The 21,738-nt window shown below is 42.4% G+C and overlaps 1 protein-coding gene across 1 annotated transcript in view; it reads right to left on the bottom strand.

Annotated features, from left to right (window-relative positions):
* Window positions 1–21,738, bottom strand: part of LOC113010128 (solute carrier family 12 member 7-like) — a 41,103-nt gene that overhangs the window by 3,399 nt on the left and 15,966 nt on the right. The window contains exons 4-26 of the mRNA XM_026149006.1: window positions 18,123–18,269; window positions 16,819–16,873; window positions 15,849–15,979; window positions 15,633–15,745; window positions 15,443–15,547; window positions 13,002–13,189; window positions 12,735–12,899; window positions 12,506–12,604; window positions 11,490–11,547; window positions 11,237–11,379; window positions 9,067–9,226; window positions 8,890–8,988; window positions 8,697–8,816; window positions 7,808–7,912; window positions 7,217–7,385; window positions 6,779–6,974; window positions 5,776–5,945; window positions 4,355–4,486; window positions 4,135–4,242; window positions 3,739–3,840; window positions 1,397–1,566; window positions 1,150–1,164; window positions 703–836 (exon numbers count right to left, since the gene is read on the bottom strand). Coding sequence (XP_026004791.1) covers window positions 703–836; window positions 1,150–1,164; window positions 1,397–1,566; window positions 3,739–3,840; window positions 4,135–4,242; window positions 4,355–4,486; window positions 5,776–5,945; window positions 6,779–6,974; window positions 7,217–7,385; window positions 7,808–7,912; window positions 8,697–8,816; window positions 8,890–8,988; window positions 9,067–9,226; window positions 11,237–11,379; window positions 11,490–11,547; window positions 12,506–12,604; window positions 12,735–12,899; window positions 13,002–13,189; window positions 15,443–15,547; window positions 15,633–15,745; window positions 15,849–15,979; window positions 16,819–16,873; window positions 18,123–18,269 — 2,884 coding nt within the window. The remainder of the gene's footprint in view (window positions 1–702; window positions 837–1,149; window positions 1,165–1,396; window positions 1,567–3,738; window positions 3,841–4,134; window positions 4,243–4,354; window positions 4,487–5,775; window positions 5,946–6,778; window positions 6,975–7,216; window positions 7,386–7,807; window positions 7,913–8,696; window positions 8,817–8,889; window positions 8,989–9,066; window positions 9,227–11,236; window positions 11,380–11,489; window positions 11,548–12,505; window positions 12,605–12,734; window positions 12,900–13,001; window positions 13,190–15,442; window positions 15,548–15,632; window positions 15,746–15,848; window positions 15,980–16,818; window positions 16,874–18,122; window positions 18,270–21,738) is intronic.

Below are 21,738 nucleotides of genomic sequence, written 5' to 3' on the forward strand. Positions count from 1 at the left end.
TTTAGATATAAGCTAGCGAGCTAACTTCCTGCTAACTTCTAACTCCGTTAAATGTCATAAATTCCGTTTTCATGGATGCCTGGATGTTAAACTCAATTGTTACACCTGGTAGAGCAGAATGCTGATCATTTTATTAAAGATGAAAGACTTTAGACAGTTTTTCAACTCTCAGTAATGCCACAGTGATCGTTTGATATATGGACCTGCAGCGGAGTTTAGGTCCAGACACGGCTAGTGACGTCAGACTTAACAACCGGATAACCTCTTTTTAAGTTTTGTGGATATTATACATGGTTATGCTGAGGATATGTTGGCCAGTTTCCACTGGAAATGCCTTTTGGTTAAACTATCAGCAAGGAATTTGCACTGTTACGTTTTTATATAACTTTAATGCACATAAAAAACAGCTGCTTATTTTTGCACTAATAAAGTTGTGGAGTTGTAAAGTATTTTGTCTAGTGTCAATTATATCGTCAGTTATATCATTATCGCAAATTTTCAAATGTATAGCTTGATAAATATTTTTGGTCATATCGCTCTGCTCTAAGTGCTTTGACTAATCTCATATTAATAGCAAGAAAGTGGGTGTCTAAATATCAAACAGTTTATCTACTGTGGTTGACTAAATGACTGAACAACTCACAGACTGAAAGAAAAATCCAGTTAAGGGCTTAATACTGCTGGTACTTTGAAAAAGGATACAGTTGTCATCCCCTTTCTTGTTCTTTGGTGGGCCCGGCATGTTCAGCAAGACGAGCTCCGAGTTACAGGATTTCTTCACCACCACCTCGTTCAGTTTCACCGCTGTGTGCATCCTCCGCACATTAGAGTGGTTGCTATGTTTAACCAGAGACATTAACAAGGTCTTTAATTTAACAAAAAATCATGCAACACAGTCAATCATCTTCTAAAGTATGCTATACTATCATTCATCTGTCCACTCAAGTGCAGTATAAAAGATTGGGGATGACAATGAAGGATGCAAATGCAGATGGATGCAGTTTCCTTGTGATAAAAGCACGAGCTTTTTGTCTCATCACGTATGCATGCATGAACTAGTTAATCGCTTTTCTACCAGCATGCCAACAGAGATTATTTCACACGTGAAAAAGTTCAAGCACATGCAGCCAAGAAGTGAAAGTTACTTACAGATTCTCCCACTCACTAGAGGATAGAGGATGGGGGATAGAGGATAGAGGACACACATCCAACATTAATAGCAAAATATAGCCTCTAAATATTCAGAGATTGTATTTAAATCATCACGCTGTCACTCCAGGAATCCCTCCTGCAACATTTTGAGTAAATTTGCAATGCCACTTTCTTGCAATATATATTCTAAATTCTGTTTATGTATGTGTCAAAAGTGTGAGGCAGCATACTTAGCTCTACTTACGGTTTCATGTTGAACATGTCTTTCACTGCCATGTTTTCTTTGTGTTTGTTCCTCTCATTCTGCAGTTTGTCTTTGGTCCAGGTCATGTGGACACGATCAGAAGTGGCGCCAGCAGCCTTGTCATTCGCTGCAGAATGAGATGCTGTGTTCCGGTCGTGAATCAGCTGAGCCTGAACAGACGGTGACAGGATATAAAGTCTTATTAGTTCCGTGATCTTCACCCTTAATCTTTCATTAGGAGAGCTGATACTGAATACCACAGCTTTTCAGGAAATGGAGACATTCTAATATGGAAAGAAAAAATGATGAGAAGAAATGTCTGACATGACAGCAGTCAAGCGATATGTTTAAGAGCATAAAGTACATGCAGACTCAAAGAATCACATGAATGAAGAAAAGCCTCAGCTTCCCTCATGTGATGGTAACACTTCTATATATGACTAAATTATTAAAAACCTGCAAATTCATATGTGCAAAACCTTCTGCATATTCTTTTGCAGGACTTGTTTTTACATTTTTAAAAGTGGTTCTCTTTGACTCAAGTCTCCACCTGCATCTGGGACCCCATGCAGACACCTTTGGACTAGGCACGCGCTTCCAAACTGCCTCAATGATTCCCATCACCAACAGGGCAGACTCTGACCCTGTGGACCTTTCTGCAGCCTTTGGCACTGATTCTCACACCATTCTTCTCTCTCACCTCTGGCTGGCTTTCTTGGCCTCACTGGTACTGAACTCTCACAGTTTCAGTCCTACTTTTCCAACTGAACACAGCTTGTCACCTTAGGAGACTCTTGCTCCACCTCTATTCCAGTTAACCATGGGGTGCCTCAAGGCTCTGTGCTTGGACCCCTTCTCTTCACCATCTACATGCTCCCTCATGGGCAGTGGTGCCATGGTTTCTGTTTCCATTCTTATGCTGACAACACACAGCTGTCAGTGCTAAACTCTCCACAATCAAAGCTCCTTGACCAAACGTCTGCATGAAATTACAACATGGATTTTAACTACCTAGCTCAAAAGCAATAGCACTGTGCTTTTGCTTGTGGCCATCAAGACCCTGCTCCAGAAGAATGGAGCTCTTCATCGACATGGGTGATCCCCCCCCATCTCAGCAACCCCTGGACTCAATTTAATTTAAATTTAATTTATATAGCACGTAATCACAACAACAGTTGTGGCACTTTATAATGTTATAATGTTCTACACTTTTATTCCAGGGTTATTATAAATCTGTCACCAAAGCAGCTTTTCTTCGTCTAATGAACATCTCTTGACTTTGGTCATCGCTCACTGACTCTTTGGCGCTATCTGGCTGCAATGGAGTCCCATTTGGGACCCCCAACATATCACTCCACATAAAGCTCAACTGGCTCCTGGTCACGTCACGCATCATTTACAAGTTGCTTCTGCTCATTTATAAATCCTGTTAATGACCTGGGCCCTCAGTACCTGTCTGGCCACCCATACATGCAGCCTTGGATGATGTGATCCTCAGCCATGGGGCTCTTTTCTGTCCCTCGCACCAACCTCCATATCTTCTTTAAAACTCCCATCCGTTCTTCAAAACTCACCTCTTCTTTAATTTCTAGATTTTTTATTATTGTTTTAATAAAGTGTCGTTGAGTTTCTTGAAAGGTGCTGAACAAATCTATATTGTAGTAGTAAATTGTATCTATAAAGCACTAAATTACAAAAATAGCTGGCCCGAGGTGCTTTATATTGTACGGTAAAATTACAATAAGAGAGAAAAAGAGAAAACCTCAACAATCACTGCTCCTATGTACAAGCGCTTGGCAAGAGACAAGAAACAGGACCGATGTTAAAACAAATAAGCTTCATGCAGAACCCTGGACATGCTCTCTTACCTATAGGTAAAATGTGTCGTTCCAGCTCTCCAGTGCAAAAATGCATGCATGATAGGGGGAAAAAATGATGGTGCATGATGCAAAACTAGTGACATTATTCTTTGTGTCAGACCTGCACATGTATAAGGCAACTGACCGCTCATTGAGAGTTCCACATCTTAAAATCTGAAGATGGGCACAAATCAAAAGATGAAGATTTGGGAGGAAATAGTCATGACTGATATTTTGGTGCCTGCCGCTCAGGGAGGACTTTGTGTCCCCCTAGCGGCTGTTTTTGGTTTCTGACACTCTGTTAGCAACATCCTGGAGGGTGAACAGCCGAAACAAGCTCATGCATACACTTAACAAATGAGTTAATTCAGAGCACTGTCTAAAGCATTCCGGCGGTTATGAATAGATTAGGATGGTAAAGATGATGAATGGGATAGAGCGACGGCTCCAGGGTTGTTTGTTTGGTCTAGTTGCCATGGCTACCTCATCCTCTGGAATGCACTGAGAGTAGAGGGGCGGGGCGTCGGCACTCGAACACTTCTTCCTCTTTATGGAGGCACGCGATACATCCGTGATGCTCTGAATCTGAGCCCATTGTCCATTCACAACGCAGTGATTAGGGGGAAAAGGTCAAAGGTCAAGAACAGCAGAACAGACCGTGAAGACTTTTGCAACACCTTAATATTTAAGCAGTTTTTCCTAAATCCTGTCATTATAAAAATATTAATTATTGTTGATATGTTTGTTTTAACAAATCCATCATATGACCATCATAAAAGTCTTGCAGGAAAACATTAAAATATGCCAAAATAACCAGCTTATACATCGCTTTACAATCATTTGAAAAACGTTAAGGATGTCCAGTATGTGTCCCTTTACCTCTCTCTCCCTCTCTGTGCGGGACAGCTGCATCTGTTTGAGCATTTGAGATCTCTGCTCCATCACCAGCGTCTTCTCATAGGTGAAAGCTGAGATATCACTGTCATGCTACAGGGAGAGAGAGCATCTGCAAATTCAGTATGAGTAGGTATGGAACTATTATCATATTAAGTAATCTAATGCAGATTTAAAAGTGAATTAAAAGTGTAGACAGTCTCACCATCTCCACTACCTCCACCACTGCATTTAGACGCAGTTGGTAGAGAAACATCTGGAGATCTTTCTTCATCTGAATGGAGTTGTCATCCATCTGTGCCACAGTGAAGATTCGCATTTTGCACTTCCTCCATACCTAAACAGAAAAAGTTATTATAACCAACCACCCAGAGCAACACGCCCATCTTTTATCCAGCTCAATTAATAGGCCACCTGAGTGCAGCACGAAAGATTAAAGACCTGCTTTTATTATTTTATTATGACTGAAGGCCGGCAGGCTCTGCATCAATATTAAACTGTGTGACAGGGGTGGGCAACTCCAGGCCCCGAGGGCCGGTGTCCCTGCAGGTTTTAGATGTGTCCTTGAACCAACACAGCTGATTTAAATGGATAAATTAGCTCCTCAACATGTTCTGAAGTTCTCCAGAGGCCTGGTAACGAACTAATCATGTGATTCAGGTGTGTTGACCCAAGGTGTGATCTAAAACCTTCAGGACACCGGCCCTCGAGGCCTGGGATTGCCCACCCCCCGCATTAGAAGCTGTTAGCAAAAGATCTTGATTTGCAAACAGGTCAACGGCTATTTACTACAAATCTTTGGGGAAAATGTTTAAAGGTTAAAAGAAGAGTAATTTTAATTTTGGTTGAAGTTGATTAAATGTAGTCCCATATGGTAATTGTCAAGTCAGAACCTACGGGACTGAGAAATGCAGCCACCTTCGAGGCGCAGTTCCCCACATGACCACTTGAGGCTGATTCCAAAAGTGACTTGATCATGATCTTTTTAACTCTCATGTTAAAGTGCAAACTTTAGCCTTGTAACTTACATGTTTACAGCCTGGTACCAACATGGTTTTGGTCTCCATAAATAACAAAACACATTCACAACAACATGCATGTGGTGATGTGTTTGTAAGATTTCCCCCTTTTGGGCATTCCTATGGCTTAAAGTCAGGGGTGTGGCCGTTTTGATTGACAGGTTTAGCTTCCTCAAGAACTGAACTCAAGACTTTATTTGTGATGTTCAGAACACTTGGTATCGCTGCTGTGTGATGAAGGATGTACAAAAGTCTAGTGAGGGCACTTTTTGCATTTGTATGTTGCTTAGCATTAATTAGCAGATATGGAAGCAGCTTGATAACGAAGCTTGCTAGTATTAGCCAGTAAGTTAGCATACACTCATTTCAAAAGGAAACTTCTGGCTGGAAGACAGCAGCCACAATGCTAACGGTGAGAACATTGAGACAAATTTTAACGGTGTATATAAATGCACTCTATTCATCCTGCTTACTGTGGCAATTTATATAATTATTGATTTTTATCTTACTTTGGAGTCCTTGTTTTTTCTTGAACGGTTCATATTTAAATTCAACTAAAGAATCTTAAAGTAAAAAGATAATTTAGGCAACACAAACAAAGACACACCTTGTGCTGACTAAGTAAGAAAGGCAGAAGCATGAGCAGTCCACCATCATGTACGATCCACCACACATCAACGGTGCCCTCCTTCAGACGCTCCTGGTTAGCAGGGAAATGGTCGATGTTCTTGGCTACGAGCAGAGCCTGATGTGCCGAAGTCGTCTCTCTAACGGTTTCTGCAGGGAGAGAAAAAAGATGTTCCTGAGCCCCGTCCAAAATCTCTAACCTTGTGCGTAAATATGGCGGCCCTAAACACCGGAAATTATGAAAACACCAGCAAACAGAAAAATGCAGCAAAGGCACATAAAACCTGGAAGAAAAAGAAGAGAAATAAAACACAAAGGAAGTAGAAAAACCAAAATCTCACAACACACAGAAGTGTTTTTGGGAACACATTACTGTGACGAAGCAGCTGTGGAAGTGACACACACCCAAACATGTGAAGTACTTTTGCAGCATTTTTCTATTTGTTGGGGTTTTTCTTAAACTGCAGTCCATTTGAACTCTCAGGGCCACTGTAAATCTGTAAAACCATAAAATCCTGGCGCGCAACAATACTTGTGACTATCGCTTAATTTGTCATCTGCATCTGCAGGACATCTGGACTAAAAACATCTGTAATCTACTCGGTAATGTGTGATTACATGTCTGTGTGGTCATAATAGAAGAAATGTAAAAAACAATACAGTAAATGTCAAATGCTGATATTTTTGGCATTAATATTTTTGTAATGACATCTTTTCTATTTCTTTACAATAAGAATGTTGCTATAACGTTAGCACGCCATTAAGGACGGGTTTTGTCCTCTTAGTGAAGTGAAGGGCTCATTAAAAGAAATGCAGTTCTGTAAATTGTTGTCCACAGTATTTAAGTAGTTATGGATTAGCAAATGATTGATCTCAGTTATTACAGCTTTTGAAGCTTTTTGACATGTTGCCTCATCAGAAAGCCTTTTGTAATTTTCTCAGTATTGCAGTGTTGTCACACAAAACCCTTCTGTTGAGTTTACCTATAAAGTTTCTCCTTACGGAGGAGTCCCGGTCCTGTTTCCAGCCTGTTGGCCAGGCCATCAGCACGGCATTGTGCTTCATTCCCCCCAGTCCAGCTGACTGAATGAGTATGGAGAAACCATCTCGCAGGCTGGACGATACCACGACGTGAGAGAAACCCTTTGTCTTCTCCGCAGCCATGGCTGCTTTCAAGTTCTGTCGGAAGCAAGCAAGGAAAAGAAAGGAAGAGTTTTAGGTGCTGAGTGGTGTGCAATATTTTGATTCATTCACAGCTTCGGCAACATGTTGGTTCATATTCGAGCAAACATATAGAGCAGGAAAACAAACGTAATTACAAAAGTAAGAGACACATGGAAGAAGGTTAAACGCAAACATTAGCATGTACAGTGAAGTCATGGCTAGCCGATGAGAGCGAACGACTGAACAAACTGAGAAACCTGCTCTCCTTTCTTGGCCTCGTCCCCTCGGGTCATGTATGTCCCCTCCAGGACGGAGCAGACGATGGTCAGCCCCTTCCCCGCTTTGAGCTGCGTGGCGAAGGACAGGAGACGAGGGTGTGTCACCTCCAGGTCTGAGTTCAGTTTACACAACACCAGCAGCTGAGGCCTGAAGACAGAGCCAAAAAATACAAACGTCTAGCAGCAAACAACCGAAAAACAATCAAAGTAATTTTTCTGAATGAATGACAGTCTGTCTGCAGACAACTGTAGTTCTTTAGAGGACAAGATGATAAAAAATGTAATGACTGTCAGTGACAATGAGGCTGCAGCTTAACTGTTCAAGATTTGAAATCAGATTCAGAAAAATAACTGTGCCGAGGTAAAGGTGATGTCATATTGTTCAACATTTGTTCAACAGCCCAAATCTGAATATTCAGTAGATTAAATGTAGAGCAGCAGATTTCTCTGCCAATCTCTGAGTTTAAGAAGAACGTGTTTGTGATTTCTAAGTGATTAAATATAGACCAATCATTATTTGTTGCCTCTAATTAAAATACTCTATTGTGAGAGAAGTGTTTTTGCACTCACCTCCAGTTTTTGGTGTGTAGCGGTGCCTCCTCTAGCCGGATGAGAGCGTAGCGTGCTGCATTTAAGGACAGACCTCTGATTCCATCTCCCCACTCCTTCACTGCCCTGCACCACCATTAAAACTGTTTTACTACATCTCAACAAACAAGAACTCATTTTGATTTTCAGAAAAAGGTGTTGTTGGGATGGGAGCGTATGTGGCTCTAAAACTTGTAGAAACCTTTTCACCACCTGATGGCATCCTTCCAGTTGTGTAAGCTGCCAATTCCTTGCACACTAATGCATCTGCATAACATTAGAGATGCAGGCTTTTGAAAAGAGTGCTGATAACAGGCCAGCTCATTCCTCTCCTCTTTAAATCGGCGAGTACAGCGCCCGTGTTTTTCAATTTTAATATTTTTATTCATCTGGCCACAGAAGATTTTATATTTGGCCCAGTGAACATGGCGGTTATCGGTCATATTCTTTGCAAGAAAGAGCTTTAACCTGCATTTGTGGATGGCACAGCAAACTGTGTTGACAGAAATGTTTTCTGGAACGGTTCCTGAGCCCATGCGCTGCTTTTCAGTGACATAATATTGTCTGTTTTTCATGCAGTGCCAACTCAGACCCTTTTTGGCCTTGTCTTGTGCACACAGATATCCAGATTCTCTGAATCTTTTAATGATATCATGTACTGTGTATGATAAGATAGTTTGCATTTCTGAAATTGTTCCACATTTTGTCAATTTGTCACAGTTCTTTGAAGACTGGCAAACCTTAGCCTCTCTTTACTTTTGAAAAGCTCAGCCGCCCTAAAACGATTGTTGTGTATCAGTTTGTTTCTGACCATACCTTCTTGCCTGCACCTGGTTTAAACGCTGAATTGATCTCATCACCTGAAACTTACCCTTTGTATTCAATGTATTTGTAGATACAGCCGGCTATCACTATGACGACCAGAGCGTAGATCCAGGAGGAGATGAACATGAGGGAGAGACAAAGACTCATCCCTAAGAAGGACAGAGTCCTACAGGAAACAAGCAGTGTCATCATTACTGTTACACTCAGAGATAAGAGAGTTTTCTAGGACATGCTCTTACCAGTGATAGAACTTAAAGCGAGGTCTCCAATTGGGGGTGCAGAGCAAAGTCTGGACAGCACAGGCCAGGTTGACAAACAGATAGCACATGAGGAAAAACCTGAGAAGACCAGTGATTAGTATGAAATGTAAAGACATTAACAAATTCAGTGACAAAAAGAGGGAAAAAAGCACATACATGGAGAGGATGGGGGCTACATGATCCAGAGAGGCAATAAGGATTCCTATCTCGCAGATCCCGACAGTCAGCAGCAGAGCCCAGGTGGGCTCACCGTTAGCCTTCCCATGACCAAAGACCTGAGAAAGAGAGATCCAAAGGACAGAGGTTTGATGTAGTACTTATTTTTATCAAGGTCAAAACGGCACGCCTTTCTAACGCGTATGTCCCCCCCTCGGCCAACGCGGATGCAGCCTGTGACTCTCTCCACTCTGTGGTCAGCAGACTGCAAACACAATCACCGAGAGCCCTTCTCATAATATCAGGGGACTTCAATCATGCCTCACTGGACTCCACACTGCCCACCTTCACCCAGTATGTGACCTGCCCAACCAGAGTCAATAAAACACTGGACTTACTGTATGCCAATGCAGAAGAGGCATACAGTTCATCACCTCTCCTCCCTGGCAGATCTGATCACAACCTGGTGCACCTTGTCCCTGTGTATGAGCCCTTAGTGCGCAGGAGCCACCAGCCACCCGCACAGTGCAGAGATGGTCAGAGGAGAGCGAGGAGGCTCTAAGGATGTTTGAGTCGACTGTGTGGGAGGTGATTGTGACGACCATGGGAAGGACATCGACAGCCTTACTACATGCATTACTGACTAATATTATTTCTGTGTGGATAACACCGTACCTACCAGGACTGTACGGTGTTTCTCCAACAACAAACTTGGATTACCCCAGAAATTAAACCGTCCTCAAGCAGAAGGGAGGGCCTTCAAATCCAGAGACAAAGAGAGTTGAAAAGGGTGCAGAGAAGCTGAGGGGACTGATAAGGAATGGGAAGGACAGCTACAGGCAGAAGATGGAGAACAGCTTCAACAAACAACGTTGGTGAAGTCTGGAGAGGCCTTAGAACCATCTCAGGCCACAAACAGCAGAACTCTCTGCTGGGAGGGATGTGAGGTGGGCAAATGAACTGAATCATTTCTTCAACAGTTTTGACTCAGCCATGAGGCAGTCTGCAACATCGGCTGCAGACCACCCACCCCACTGCTGCTGTTCCACCTCAGACACTTCACACCCTCTATTCACCCTGCTCACTCCCCCCACCCCACAACAGCATCCATACACACTCAACACAAGGCTCCAGCCTGTCTCTCTCAACCACCCAGGTTAGGAGAGAACTGAGGAGGATTAATGGCAAGAAGGCAGCGGGTCCAGATGGCATCAGCTCGAGGTCGTCAGGTCCTGCGCGGACAACTGTGTGGGTGATGGAGCACCTCTTCAACCTGAGCCTGAGGTTGGGAAGAGTCCCACAGCTCTGGAAAACTCTGTGTGTAACCAGTGCCAAGACTTCACGCCCAAGGACCTCAACAGCTACAGGCCGGTGGCTCTGACATCCCACCGATGAAGACCCTGGAGCGGTTGGTCCTGGCTCAGCTTCGGCGCTAATAAGCTCATCACTGGACCACTTCAGTTTGCCTACCAGCCTGGCATTGGAGCGGATGATGCCGTCATTCACCTCCTACATCGTTCCCTCGCTCACCTGGAGACCGCTGGAAGCACTGTGAGAATCATGTTCTTTGATTCTCCAGTGCCTTCAACACCATTCTTCCTCGGTTCTAAAGGACAAGCTGGTGAACTCTGGAGTGGACCATCACCTCACTACCTGGATCCTGGACTACCTCACTGACGCCACAGTATGTGAGGACTCAGGGCTGTGTGTCAGACAGGGTCGTCTGCAGTACGGGGGCCCACAGGGAACGGTTCTGGCTCCGTTCCTCTCACCATCTACACTGCAGACTTCTCCCACAATTCCACCCAGTGCTTCTGCAGAAGTTCTCTGATGACTCTGCAATAGTCGCCTCATCACTGATGGGGACGCAAGGAGTACAGAGGACTGACTCAAGACTTTGTGGACTGGTGCCAGCTGAACTACCTCCAGATCAACGCCAGTAAACCAAGGAACTGGTGGTGACTTCCGCAGGCACAAGCATTCTCCACTGCAACCACTGAACATCCAAGGTATGGACATTGAGGCTGTGGACAGCTACAGGTACCTTGGTGTCATCTGAACAACAGACTGGACTGGACTCATAACTCAGACGCCCTCTACAGGAAAGGGCAGAGCAGGCTGTACTGCTGCGGAGACCAGGTCGTTGAGTGGAGGGCCCACTCCTGAAGACCTTCTATGACTCTGTGGTGGGCACCTGTAAGGCTTTGCAGTCCCGCCCCGCAGCAGGAAAAAAATGAGCCAATCACAATCACCCACGGTGATGGCCAGGCCAGAATGCTGATGACAGGTTTCGTCTTTACTGAGAAACCAAACCTGAAGCATACATACGCTTTATTAAACAGCAATCGCAATGATAAAAATGCATTATGAGACGTTCTGAAAAAACAAAGCACCTGCTTTTCCAAACATTTAAACATTCTTACTTGTCTCTCAGGACCACTCCTTCAATACAGGCTCCAAACAAGACCACAAAGGAGATATCTGACCAGGAAGTTAAGATGAAAACACTGGGACAATTTACATCAACAGCCTGTGACAATATCAATCTGCTGCTCTTCACCCACAGCTGGTGCATAAATATCACCTCATTTAGAAGCAGCGTGAATCTGGGAATCATCAATATTTTCTTCCCTCAATTCGTTTAATATTAGTAATGATAATAAGAAGACAAAGAACGCCCTGAATTGCGTAAGCCGTTAAGACAACTAATGGAAACAAATAAGTAATTATAAAGTCAACAAAAAGTGCTTACAGAATAAAACAGAGAACAACGTGGAAACAAAAGAAATCTAAAAAACAGTAAATATATGAAAATAATGAATAATAATGAAAGTAAGAGATGTTTGGATCCTCGCTGGATGTCAAACCTTTTTCAACTTTTTAGTCAAAGTAATAAGTCATAGTGCATGACCCATTACATCTCAGTTATCATCACACCTGAGGAAACCGGGCTTTCTGCCTTTCTCCTCAGACACTAGTGTTTCAGTTTCTTCAGCTGCTCTTGTAACGTAGTAACAGTGTCACCTCCGTCTCCACTGCACCTCGAGATAAATAGGTTCCCTAATGCTGACCAACAGGGATTATTAGTGGAAACAGTGGATTTACTTTAAACGACTTCTTAATCTCAGCTAAAAATGAGACCAAGAAGACAAGAAGTGGTGTCCCCCCAAACCAAACCTCAAGCGTGCCTTTACACTTGAACACTCGTGTGAACAAGCAATTAACCCTTAGGAACACCAAGAGAGTCTTGCACTGCCACACCTGATGTCCAACTTTCCCTCACTGGTCTTTCAGGTCTGGGAGGATCAAGAACCACAAGACTCCAGAAGGGCTTTTTCTGGATTTGCTCCTTGGGGAACCAGCAGCAGTGAAAGAGTTTCTGGGTGTTCCTGCAGCAGTTCCACAGACACAATCGACACATTCAGGATCTCGAGGATACAGATGAAGGATGTGGTGAGAATAGCCAGTATGGTTCCTATTGGGATGGATCTCTGGGCGTCTCTGAGATCACCTGACCTGTTAGAACCAGCCATTATACCTGAAACGCAACACAAACTTTACTCATGTAAACGCATTAAAACTATAATTCCTCACGCTCAAGTCCCTTGAAACGTTTATCCTAAATGATTTCTCATCTTTGTATAATGTGACCACAATAAATCATCTACCTGTGACAGAGGGGAAGTATATTCCCACCAGCAGAGTGAAGTAGGTGGCCCAATCGTTGAAGACGTAGTTCTTAAGTTTGTCGTTGTTGGCCTCGGCTGGTACAGAAGACAGGTTTTTCCTCTCTATCACCATGTTGTCTGGGCCATAATTGCCCCACAAGTTGTCTAAAGGAAAGACAAGCACAGGCTGCATGATCAGAATTTACTGCAGAAAAAAAAGACTGACAGGAGGAACTCTCAGTGGATTTTTGCTTGACGGTGACGCACCGTTGATGACTTCCCCCAGGACTCCCGGTGTGGCCTGGATCTCGGTCAGGTTGTTTAAGGCGAAGTACTCGTCACAGGTTGCGTTGAGATATGGACTGTCACAAAAAAGGTTCCAGAGCTCCACATCTGTTTTTGCGCACTTTTCAAACATTTCATTCTTCAGAGTGCGGTTCCCCAACAGACAGACACTAGAGGAGAAAAATGAGATCAAGCATTTCATAAATTGTTGCAGACACAGCCCCCCCTCCTCACGCACGACAAAGGAGTGTCTACTTATTATTTCTTATTGTCAGATTAGATTCATCCATGTGCATGTGACGAGGGCGACAATCTAAAATCCACCCATCCATCGTCTTCCGCTTACCCGGGGCTGGGTCGCGGGGGCAGCAGCCTAAGCAGAGACGCCCAGCCTCTACCGGCTGAGAACCGTGATCTCAGATTTGGAGGTGCTGATTCACACTAGGCTGCGAACTGCTCCAAAGCAAACTGGAGGCCATCACCTGATGAAGCCAACAGAACCACATCATCCGCGAAAAGCAGAGATGAAATTCTGAGACCACCACTTGGCTGTGCCTAGAAATTCTGTCCATAAAAATTATGAACAGAATCGGTGACAAAGGGCAGCCCTGGCGGAGCCCATCACCCACCGGGAACAAGTCCGACTTATTGCCGGCTACGCGGACCAAGCTCTTGCCACAGTTGTATAAGGATCAATGGGCCAAACACCCCATAATCCTGGAGAACCCCCCACAGGACGTCCCGAGGGACACGGTCTAAATCTGTGGAACAGGTGCTGGCTTTACAGATACATATTGGTGTCAGAATTTGAAGATGTTCAGTGCAGTACTGAGTAAAGGACACCAGAAGTAACGGTGCCAAGGTATTCAAGATCCCTTCCAACTTTACACTTTGTTACAGTCGCAGTCTCTTGGATGTCTTATGTAAATTTCAAATACCCATGCTAATACATACGATCTTTTTTTAATAGTAGTTTCAAGTTTTATTGTCATGTACAGATAAACAGTGTAGCCACATTTATCCATAATGACATTCTTTGGCTCGTGCTCCTCAGCTTTACATGAGCATATAGAGAGTGCAGTTATATTGAGAAGAAAACAACAGAAAATAGCAGTGATAGTAATAAAATAATAATAACAATAACATCAATAAAAAGGAGAGAAAAAAGTATTAAATATTAGAGAATTTAGTTGGTATTTACATTTAAGACATTTAGTATCTAACAAAAAGCAAAGAAAACCAGCTGAAAGAGACTAGAAACTACAATTCTACTTTTGTGCAAGTTAAACAGATCTCATACAGTTACTCTAAGACGTTATTTTAAGGTTTTCCTAAAACTCCCTGAAGTCTCCAGTTTCTCCCATATTGGCTTCTTTTCATTGGCTCCCAGTTAAATCTAGAATTACATTTAAAATCCTTCTGCTCTCTTACGAGGTCTTGAATAATCAGGCACCGTCTTATCTTAAAGACGTCATAGTACCATATCAACCCAACAGTGCACTTTGTTCTCAGACTGCAGGTTTACATGTGGTATTTAAAAATAGAGTGGGACGCTGAGCCTTCAGCTTTCAGGCCCCTCTTCTGTGGAACCAGTTCCCAGTTTGGATTCAGGAGACAGACACTATCTCTAACGTAAAGATTAGATTCAAATGTTTCTTTTTGATACTGCTTGAGTTAGGGCTGGATCACTTGACACTGAATCCTCCAGTTATTAGTTTTCACTCCAATTTTCACACTCATACTTTCATTGTGTATTTATACACCACTCTACACTTAATTAGTCTGGCTCTCTTGTACTTCCTAACCTCGCCCCCAGCTGATCATTGCAGATGGCCCCGCCCCTCCCCGAGCCTGGCTCTGCCAGAGGTTTCTTCCTGTTAAAAGGGAGTTTTTCCTTCCCACTATTGACAAAACGCTTTCTCACGGGGTCATCTGATTTCAGGTTCTACCTTATTAAAATAAATATAAAGCATGTACTGAATTGAATCTCCACTCTTCAAAAGCTGTATATCACTGCAGCATTTCCCTCCCCCCACATATGAACTGTACAGTGTGCAGAAAGACAGAAGCTGTTTTTCATATTTTCCCTTCTATTTACCAGATGAAGACAAATCATATCAGAGGATAAAATACACATTTTAAAAGACTATCTGACCGAATGACTCTAAAAGGTGTTTCAAGTTTCTTGCAGCTTCACACACTCACGTATACACTTACCCAAGTACTTAAAACAAACTTTGCAGTGGTTGCAAACTAACAAACAAACTAATCCAGTTCCTTATCTTAAAAAAAGGATAAATCAGCTGTAGTACAATAAACTGCTTAAAATGTATCTGTAAGCACTGACAGTACGTGATTTTCACTGTCAGAGAAAACATGCCAGCACTTCATAAAAAGCGGTTGCTCAGTTATTAGTCGCTCACCTAAAGTTTGAGGGTTTGATGGCCGTCTTGATGGCTCCTGCGTAAGTGGCCATGATAGACAGAACCACACAGGACAGAAACACCAGAGCCAGCTTGTTCACATACCTGCAGACAGAAGGAGAGGGGCAAATGTGAGCCTGTGTGGTGTGTTCTTCTGTTTGTGTGTGTCAGATGGTGAATGGAAACTTACTTCACCCCTACAAACACAACCAGTGCCATCAGGAGCAGGCAGCAGGTGCCATAGATTCGCATGTCGTTGGCCGTTGTTTCTTTGACCACTTTTTCAGGTGGAATGATGTAGAGCTGGTAGACGGCAAAGAGAAAAATCAGATCGATCGAGGGATTAATGTGCAATCAGAAGGGCACTGACATGGCTGCCTCCTTGTAGGACATAGAGTTTACAAACCAAAAGAATCTCTATGGTTCCAAGAATGTACAAGGATCCAGCGAAGGTGGTTCCCAGGTACAAACAAAGTCCCACAGCACCTCCAAACTCTGGACCCAAGGATCTGGAGATCATGTAATACGAGCCACCGGCTGTCAGGAAGTGATCACAAAAATACATTTTACTAGTTTCATGTCTACACATACATAAATGTAAAAAAATAAATAATGCCAATAAAGTTTCCGGTGACAAACTGATAGTTGCCTGTTCCTGTGCTCGTAGACCAGTTTGGGCATAAAACTGTTTCAGAATGTTTTCTTTTAGCTCACAGGGATTACTTGCATAACACTGACCTCGCTGTTTGAAAATGTTGCCCATATTTGATATAAACATTGATTATTTTACCAGCATCTACATAACATAAAATAACGTAAAATAAGGACAATTGGTCCCCTTTAAAATTGGGCTCTGTCCATTTGCAGCTTTTGTGCATTGCATTAGATTTCATATATTAGCTACTGAGAATATTCTACTGAGATTTAAAAATCCAATATTCCAACATATCGAACTATGTTTTCCCTTTCAGACACAAAACATAACAGACAAGGGCCAAATATGCTTATGTTATTTACTCGTTTGTGTTCTGCTAAATGTATAAACTGTAAGTATGTATCAAGCGCTTGTTGTGTTTGTGGTATTACAAAGAAGTGTGTTGCCAACAGGGATGATGCAGAGTGTCCAATCAATCAGCAAATAGCAGATATCGGCTGATAACACTGGCATGCCAAACAATTGGTTGTGCTCTACACAGTGTGCAGAATTAGCTTGCTCTCACACAATGATGAAGTTTAAAAAACATTTTGGATGCTGTGCAAATCATAGCTCAATTCAAACTCTGTATAATCTCACTCACAATTGCAGCTATTTTTGCAGACTGCATGTGCATACATCTCTTGTACCGTAAAAGCAAATCAAATAATTCATTATGTACCTGGGACAACTCCATTTGTTGCAATGGCACTCATTGATATAGCTGTGAGCAATGTCTGCATGAAAAAAGCAAAAGAAAACAGGACAGATGATCACCAGTGGATGGTTTGTAAAAGCAACATAAAAGAAAGAAAGATAAATGAAAATAACTTTGACCAGCTTGTGTTTGTCAAGTTTGTTAAGTTGTCAAGGTGCAAGCATCATGCTCAGATAATAGTGCTTTGAATTGCAGCTGAGCGGAAGTACAATGTGTCAATAAAATACAAAGTACAGTAAGTGCCTGAAAACAGTCACTGAAGCCTCTGATTAGAATTAGGAGTGCAATAATGTGAAACATGCAGCATGCAGAGTACTAAATACTCTGCATGCTGCATGTTGTTTTGTGCAATATGCCAGTGGAAAAAACATTCCAGCATTTTGTTTCCACTCCATCAAACACAAAGTTGCCTAAATTTAGCAGAATCAGTGAAAGCACCAGTGTCAAACCGAGTGTGACTGAGGGCCAGGCTGAAAATCAGAAACACTGAAGTACAGTCATATATTTGTGCATTTTGTATTTATTGTACTTAGTCAAGAAAAATAAGCTTGATTGTCTCACTCTGCAATGTTTGAGTTTTACTCAAACACTTTCGGAAAATTCATTTCATTCACCATACAGTCAAGCTCTGTGCAGTGAAACTGGTTACAAATAGCAACAAATAAAATACAAAAACGCAAATAAACTTTGTAGTTTCTGCAGAGATGAAATGGCGAGAGTCTCTGTTTCCAGGAGATTTGTTCTAGAAGGTTTCTCCAAGGTTTTACTGAATGAGCCCTTCTGTTAGGATGCTGCCCCACTAACGGGGAGGAACCTTAAGTGTCAAACACAGACACAAGAAAAATGAGACCACTGGCATCATCACCTCTATTGCCCGTCATCTCTTTGGTGTGGAGCATACGAGCGTGTCAGGGTGAGTCTAAAATGTAAAGGAGTTGTAGTTTGCAGATTGTTCGCATCACATCACATGAGTGCTGAGCATTCAAGTTCAAACTTTGAAACAGGCACTTCTCTGTCTGGCCATCTGGAGCTACTGACGTATGTGCTGCGGTTGTAAATAAGGTTTTCTGCTCGTTTTGGGGACTCGGACAAAGACATTAATGATCATCACACCATAAATTCAGAGGAGCTGTGATTGGCGTGACGTAAATCTCACACTCAATCGCAGCTACATCACTGATGGCTGGCCAAGAGGGACAGTTTGTTTAGCACTGCCACATTTTGAGACTCATTAAGCAGCTCGTCATCTGAAGCTGTCAATTACTCACGCAGATGCAGCACATGGAGACAATGGCGAAAGATCCGAGAATTCCTGCTGTGCCGACAATCCAGGTGAGGCGCAGAAAGAGAATCACCCCCAGAATGTTCTGCATGCAGGGCAGGTAGACCCCAATGAATGTTCCCATATGGGGGACCTGCCGACAGACAAACAGACATGCACAAAGGTGAGAGTGAATCTTGAATTATGCCTCATTGCACTGTTACTGAGGAGATGAACATGAGAGTAGGCTGCAATGTGGGGAAATCCAACACGTGTCCCTCCTCACAGCCACACCAAGCCACTTAAAAAACGTCTTGTCATTCAAAGTGTTAAATTACAAAGCACATCCTGCACTTAACATTACTGTATGTTTACAGTGCGTCGGCATGTTATCATCTGTTTAAGATGCATCAAACTCAATGCCACTTACTTCTAGTTAAATCTAAAAATAATCTCTTGCGTTTTCAAAGACTCTACAGTCAGATGTTTTCTGGTGGTTGTCCTCTTAATGCCCATCAGATCATGAGCAGCCAGCCCAGGGTTAGTGTCAGGTTTTCTTTTAGCCACGTGCCGTTTCACAAAATGAAAAAGTAAGGGAACAACTAAATCATACATCCTTGATTGGCGAAAAATCAAGTTACTGACTACACTGTATGACAAAGGTCAGCGGAAACCGGAATCATCAACACAAAATATTACATTATTCACTTTTATTTTAATTACATGCGTATAAAACATGTCGATAGGTTAAACAGTTTTACTGAAGAGAATAAGGCTAAAAAAATCTGTATTTTCGAGATAACCTTGTGCTTAACACAACTTGCAGAAAATGAAAACAATTAGATGGAAAATATGAAAAATTTAATCACACTGAAGCTGTCATTTACCGACTAACATCAAAGCTCATTAAAAACACCAGCAGGGTCACATAACTTGAACGATTTAAGTGCAGTATAGCATTAGCAATGCGGATTACAATAGCCAAGCACATGCATACTGCACACGCACGCCTCCACAAACACCAAAGAGTACGTACCATTTTCCGACATGCAAACATTTTGTCCTGTGCTTCCTCCATTGCACTCAGCTGTTTGTCAAAATGCTGCAAAGTGCCTGCTGTGGATTTCCAAACCTCCCACATCTTCTCCTTTCTGTTACACTGCCTCGCTCTCCTGCCTGTTTTCTCCCCTTCACTGAGCCGTTTAAGTTAAAGGTCCAGATCCTCTGCAGAGCTCTCAGCTCTCATTCAGGGGGCGGGTTTTAGTCAAACATCATCAATGCTTCCACATAGAGCAACAGACCAAGGTCCCACTGTCTCGTCAATGACTAATGTTGTTTTTGACTTTAGCAAAAGCACAAAAGGGACAGAAATTGTTGCAATGAAAGCGCCTTCTCAGTTAAAAGCCCGTTTTCTGCAGCATGTACAACTTTTGCCACAAAGCAGCAGTTTTGAAACATATTTTATTGTGTGTTTGTCTGCTTTCTTTTTTAAACCTGTGGACCTGTGGTCAAAGGCTAGCTGTTCCTCTGTGTATCCGGTTAATAAGCCACTCTAACAGACTATTGGCAGTAGCTTGACAGTTATCAAAGTCACCCACCCAGGTAACATCTGTACAGATGTTTTACCAGGAAAAATGTTGTCGTTTTTCTCTTCAGTTTGAGTCAAAGAAAATTGGTCTCCCTGATCACATTTCCATACCAGGCAGTTTATTTAAGCACAAAGGAGATGAAATCAATCTTATGACCTAATGAAGGTGGTTGTTAACATCCCTCATCTAAGTCCTGATAAAAAGATACAACTGTTAATGTGCTGTATGTCTGGTTGTGTTGAACCGGCTGTCTGCACTGTATTTGTAAAATCCCCAAGTGATTAAAGATGGATAGATTTAAAACAAAAAAATCTGAACATTTAATCTTTTCTGCCTCAAACTCTTCTGTTTTCTCTCTTTGTCGCACCATTTGACCTATTTTCACTTGCTCTTGGCTCAGTTTTTGGCAACATTTTTAAAGCAACTGAAAGATTTCCAGAGTGTGAGACCTTGAGGAGGATTATGGTAAGACATTCAGACTAACGGTTCACAGAATGAGTTTCCACCTCCGGTTGATGAGGGCCTAATCTGTGAACAAAGTGAAAAAATATCATTGCAGTCCATCGTCGTCACTGTGCACAGTGCAGAAGAAGGAACAAGCCTTTGGGCTCCTATTGTTCATGCTTGTGTTGCTGTCAGTCCTTTAGCTTAACTTATGTTGAAGACAACAGAAATCAAACAAACTAGTGCATCTCAAAAAAATCTTATTATGAAAAATGTTCTTTTTTTAAATTTTATTTAACTCAATAAGGTAAAATAAAAGTAAATGTTAAAGGGTGGGGTTTATAACTCATGCAAATCAAAGAAAACCGTCATTTGGACTAAAGCCCCATTCAAACAGCTTAAAGATGTACGTCTTGGTCCAGTTCTGTACATGTAACCATGGTCGGGGAAAGACTGATGACTCAGAACTCTTTCAGATGACGATCACCAACAGCGCCCACGAGGATAAACCACATAAGGTCATTGCTGAAAAGGTTGGCTGTTTGCAGGGTGCAGTAATAAAGTATATTAATGGAAAGCTGACCGGGAGAGAAAAGTGTGGTACAAGAAGGTGCATAAGTAACAGCCATGACTGCAGCGCTGATGTCGATTATGATGTTTGACGTCATGTTCGGTTCAAGAGAACTTTACAAGCGACGGTCTGACACTGGTTGCATCAAGATCATGCACCGACGTCTTCAGGAAGGGAGCTACTACTGTTTACTTAGCCTGGCAGGGCGAAGGACACTGTCTCAGCTGAACTCTGGACACACACGCACACAAACATATATACACATGCAGATGCGCAGCAGTCCAAAGTGCTCTTTTTGATGAATGTAAGTTTTGTATTTCTTTTTGAAATGAGGGTCCTAGTGTCTGGAGGAAGTGGAGAAAGCAGAGAATCCACTTTCCAACTTTATTAATTGCATTGCAATAACATCTACTGGTGTTTTTAACAATAGCTGTTTTTAAAAAATAGTGCACAGGTTAAAAGACAAAACAATAGGGCAGCAAGGCGTCGTTTGCATGCTCTCCCCATGCATTTGTGGCTTTTCTCTTCGTACTCTGTCTTCGTGCCGCAGTTTAAAGACATGCAGTTAGTTTGGTTAGGTTAATTAGGGATTCTAAATTGCCTGTAGGTTTGAATGTGAGTGCAAATGGCAGTCTGTCTCTCTACATTAGGCCTGTGACAGATGGATGTCCTTTGACAGCTGGGATAGGCCAGGCCCCTCTGATCCTGAACCGGAGAAGTGCAAGAAAATGGTTGGATAAAAAGACAATTAAGGCTTTCATCTTGAAATAAACTTTAAAAGGCTGGTTTCAAAGCATGGAAACAAAATAAACTACATGTAAGGATTAAATATCTTTAATAAGGATGCAGTAACAGTAACTTAACTAACATAGAGTAACTTTACAGTCATACTTAAAATTGTGGGTCTGTGTCTGTATCCAAACACTTTCTAACTGCACTGTTTAGCATAAAACGTCTGGTCTCTATAGATAATTACTCCTTCACAACAACGTCTTGGGGTTATTTTTCATATTAACTCA

Source organism: Astatotilapia calliptera, chromosome 18, assembly GCF_900246225.1.
Source record: "Astatotilapia calliptera chromosome 18, fAstCal1.2, whole genome shotgun sequence".
Taxonomy (NCBI): Eukaryota; Metazoa; Chordata; class Actinopteri; order Cichliformes; family Cichlidae; genus Astatotilapia; species Astatotilapia calliptera.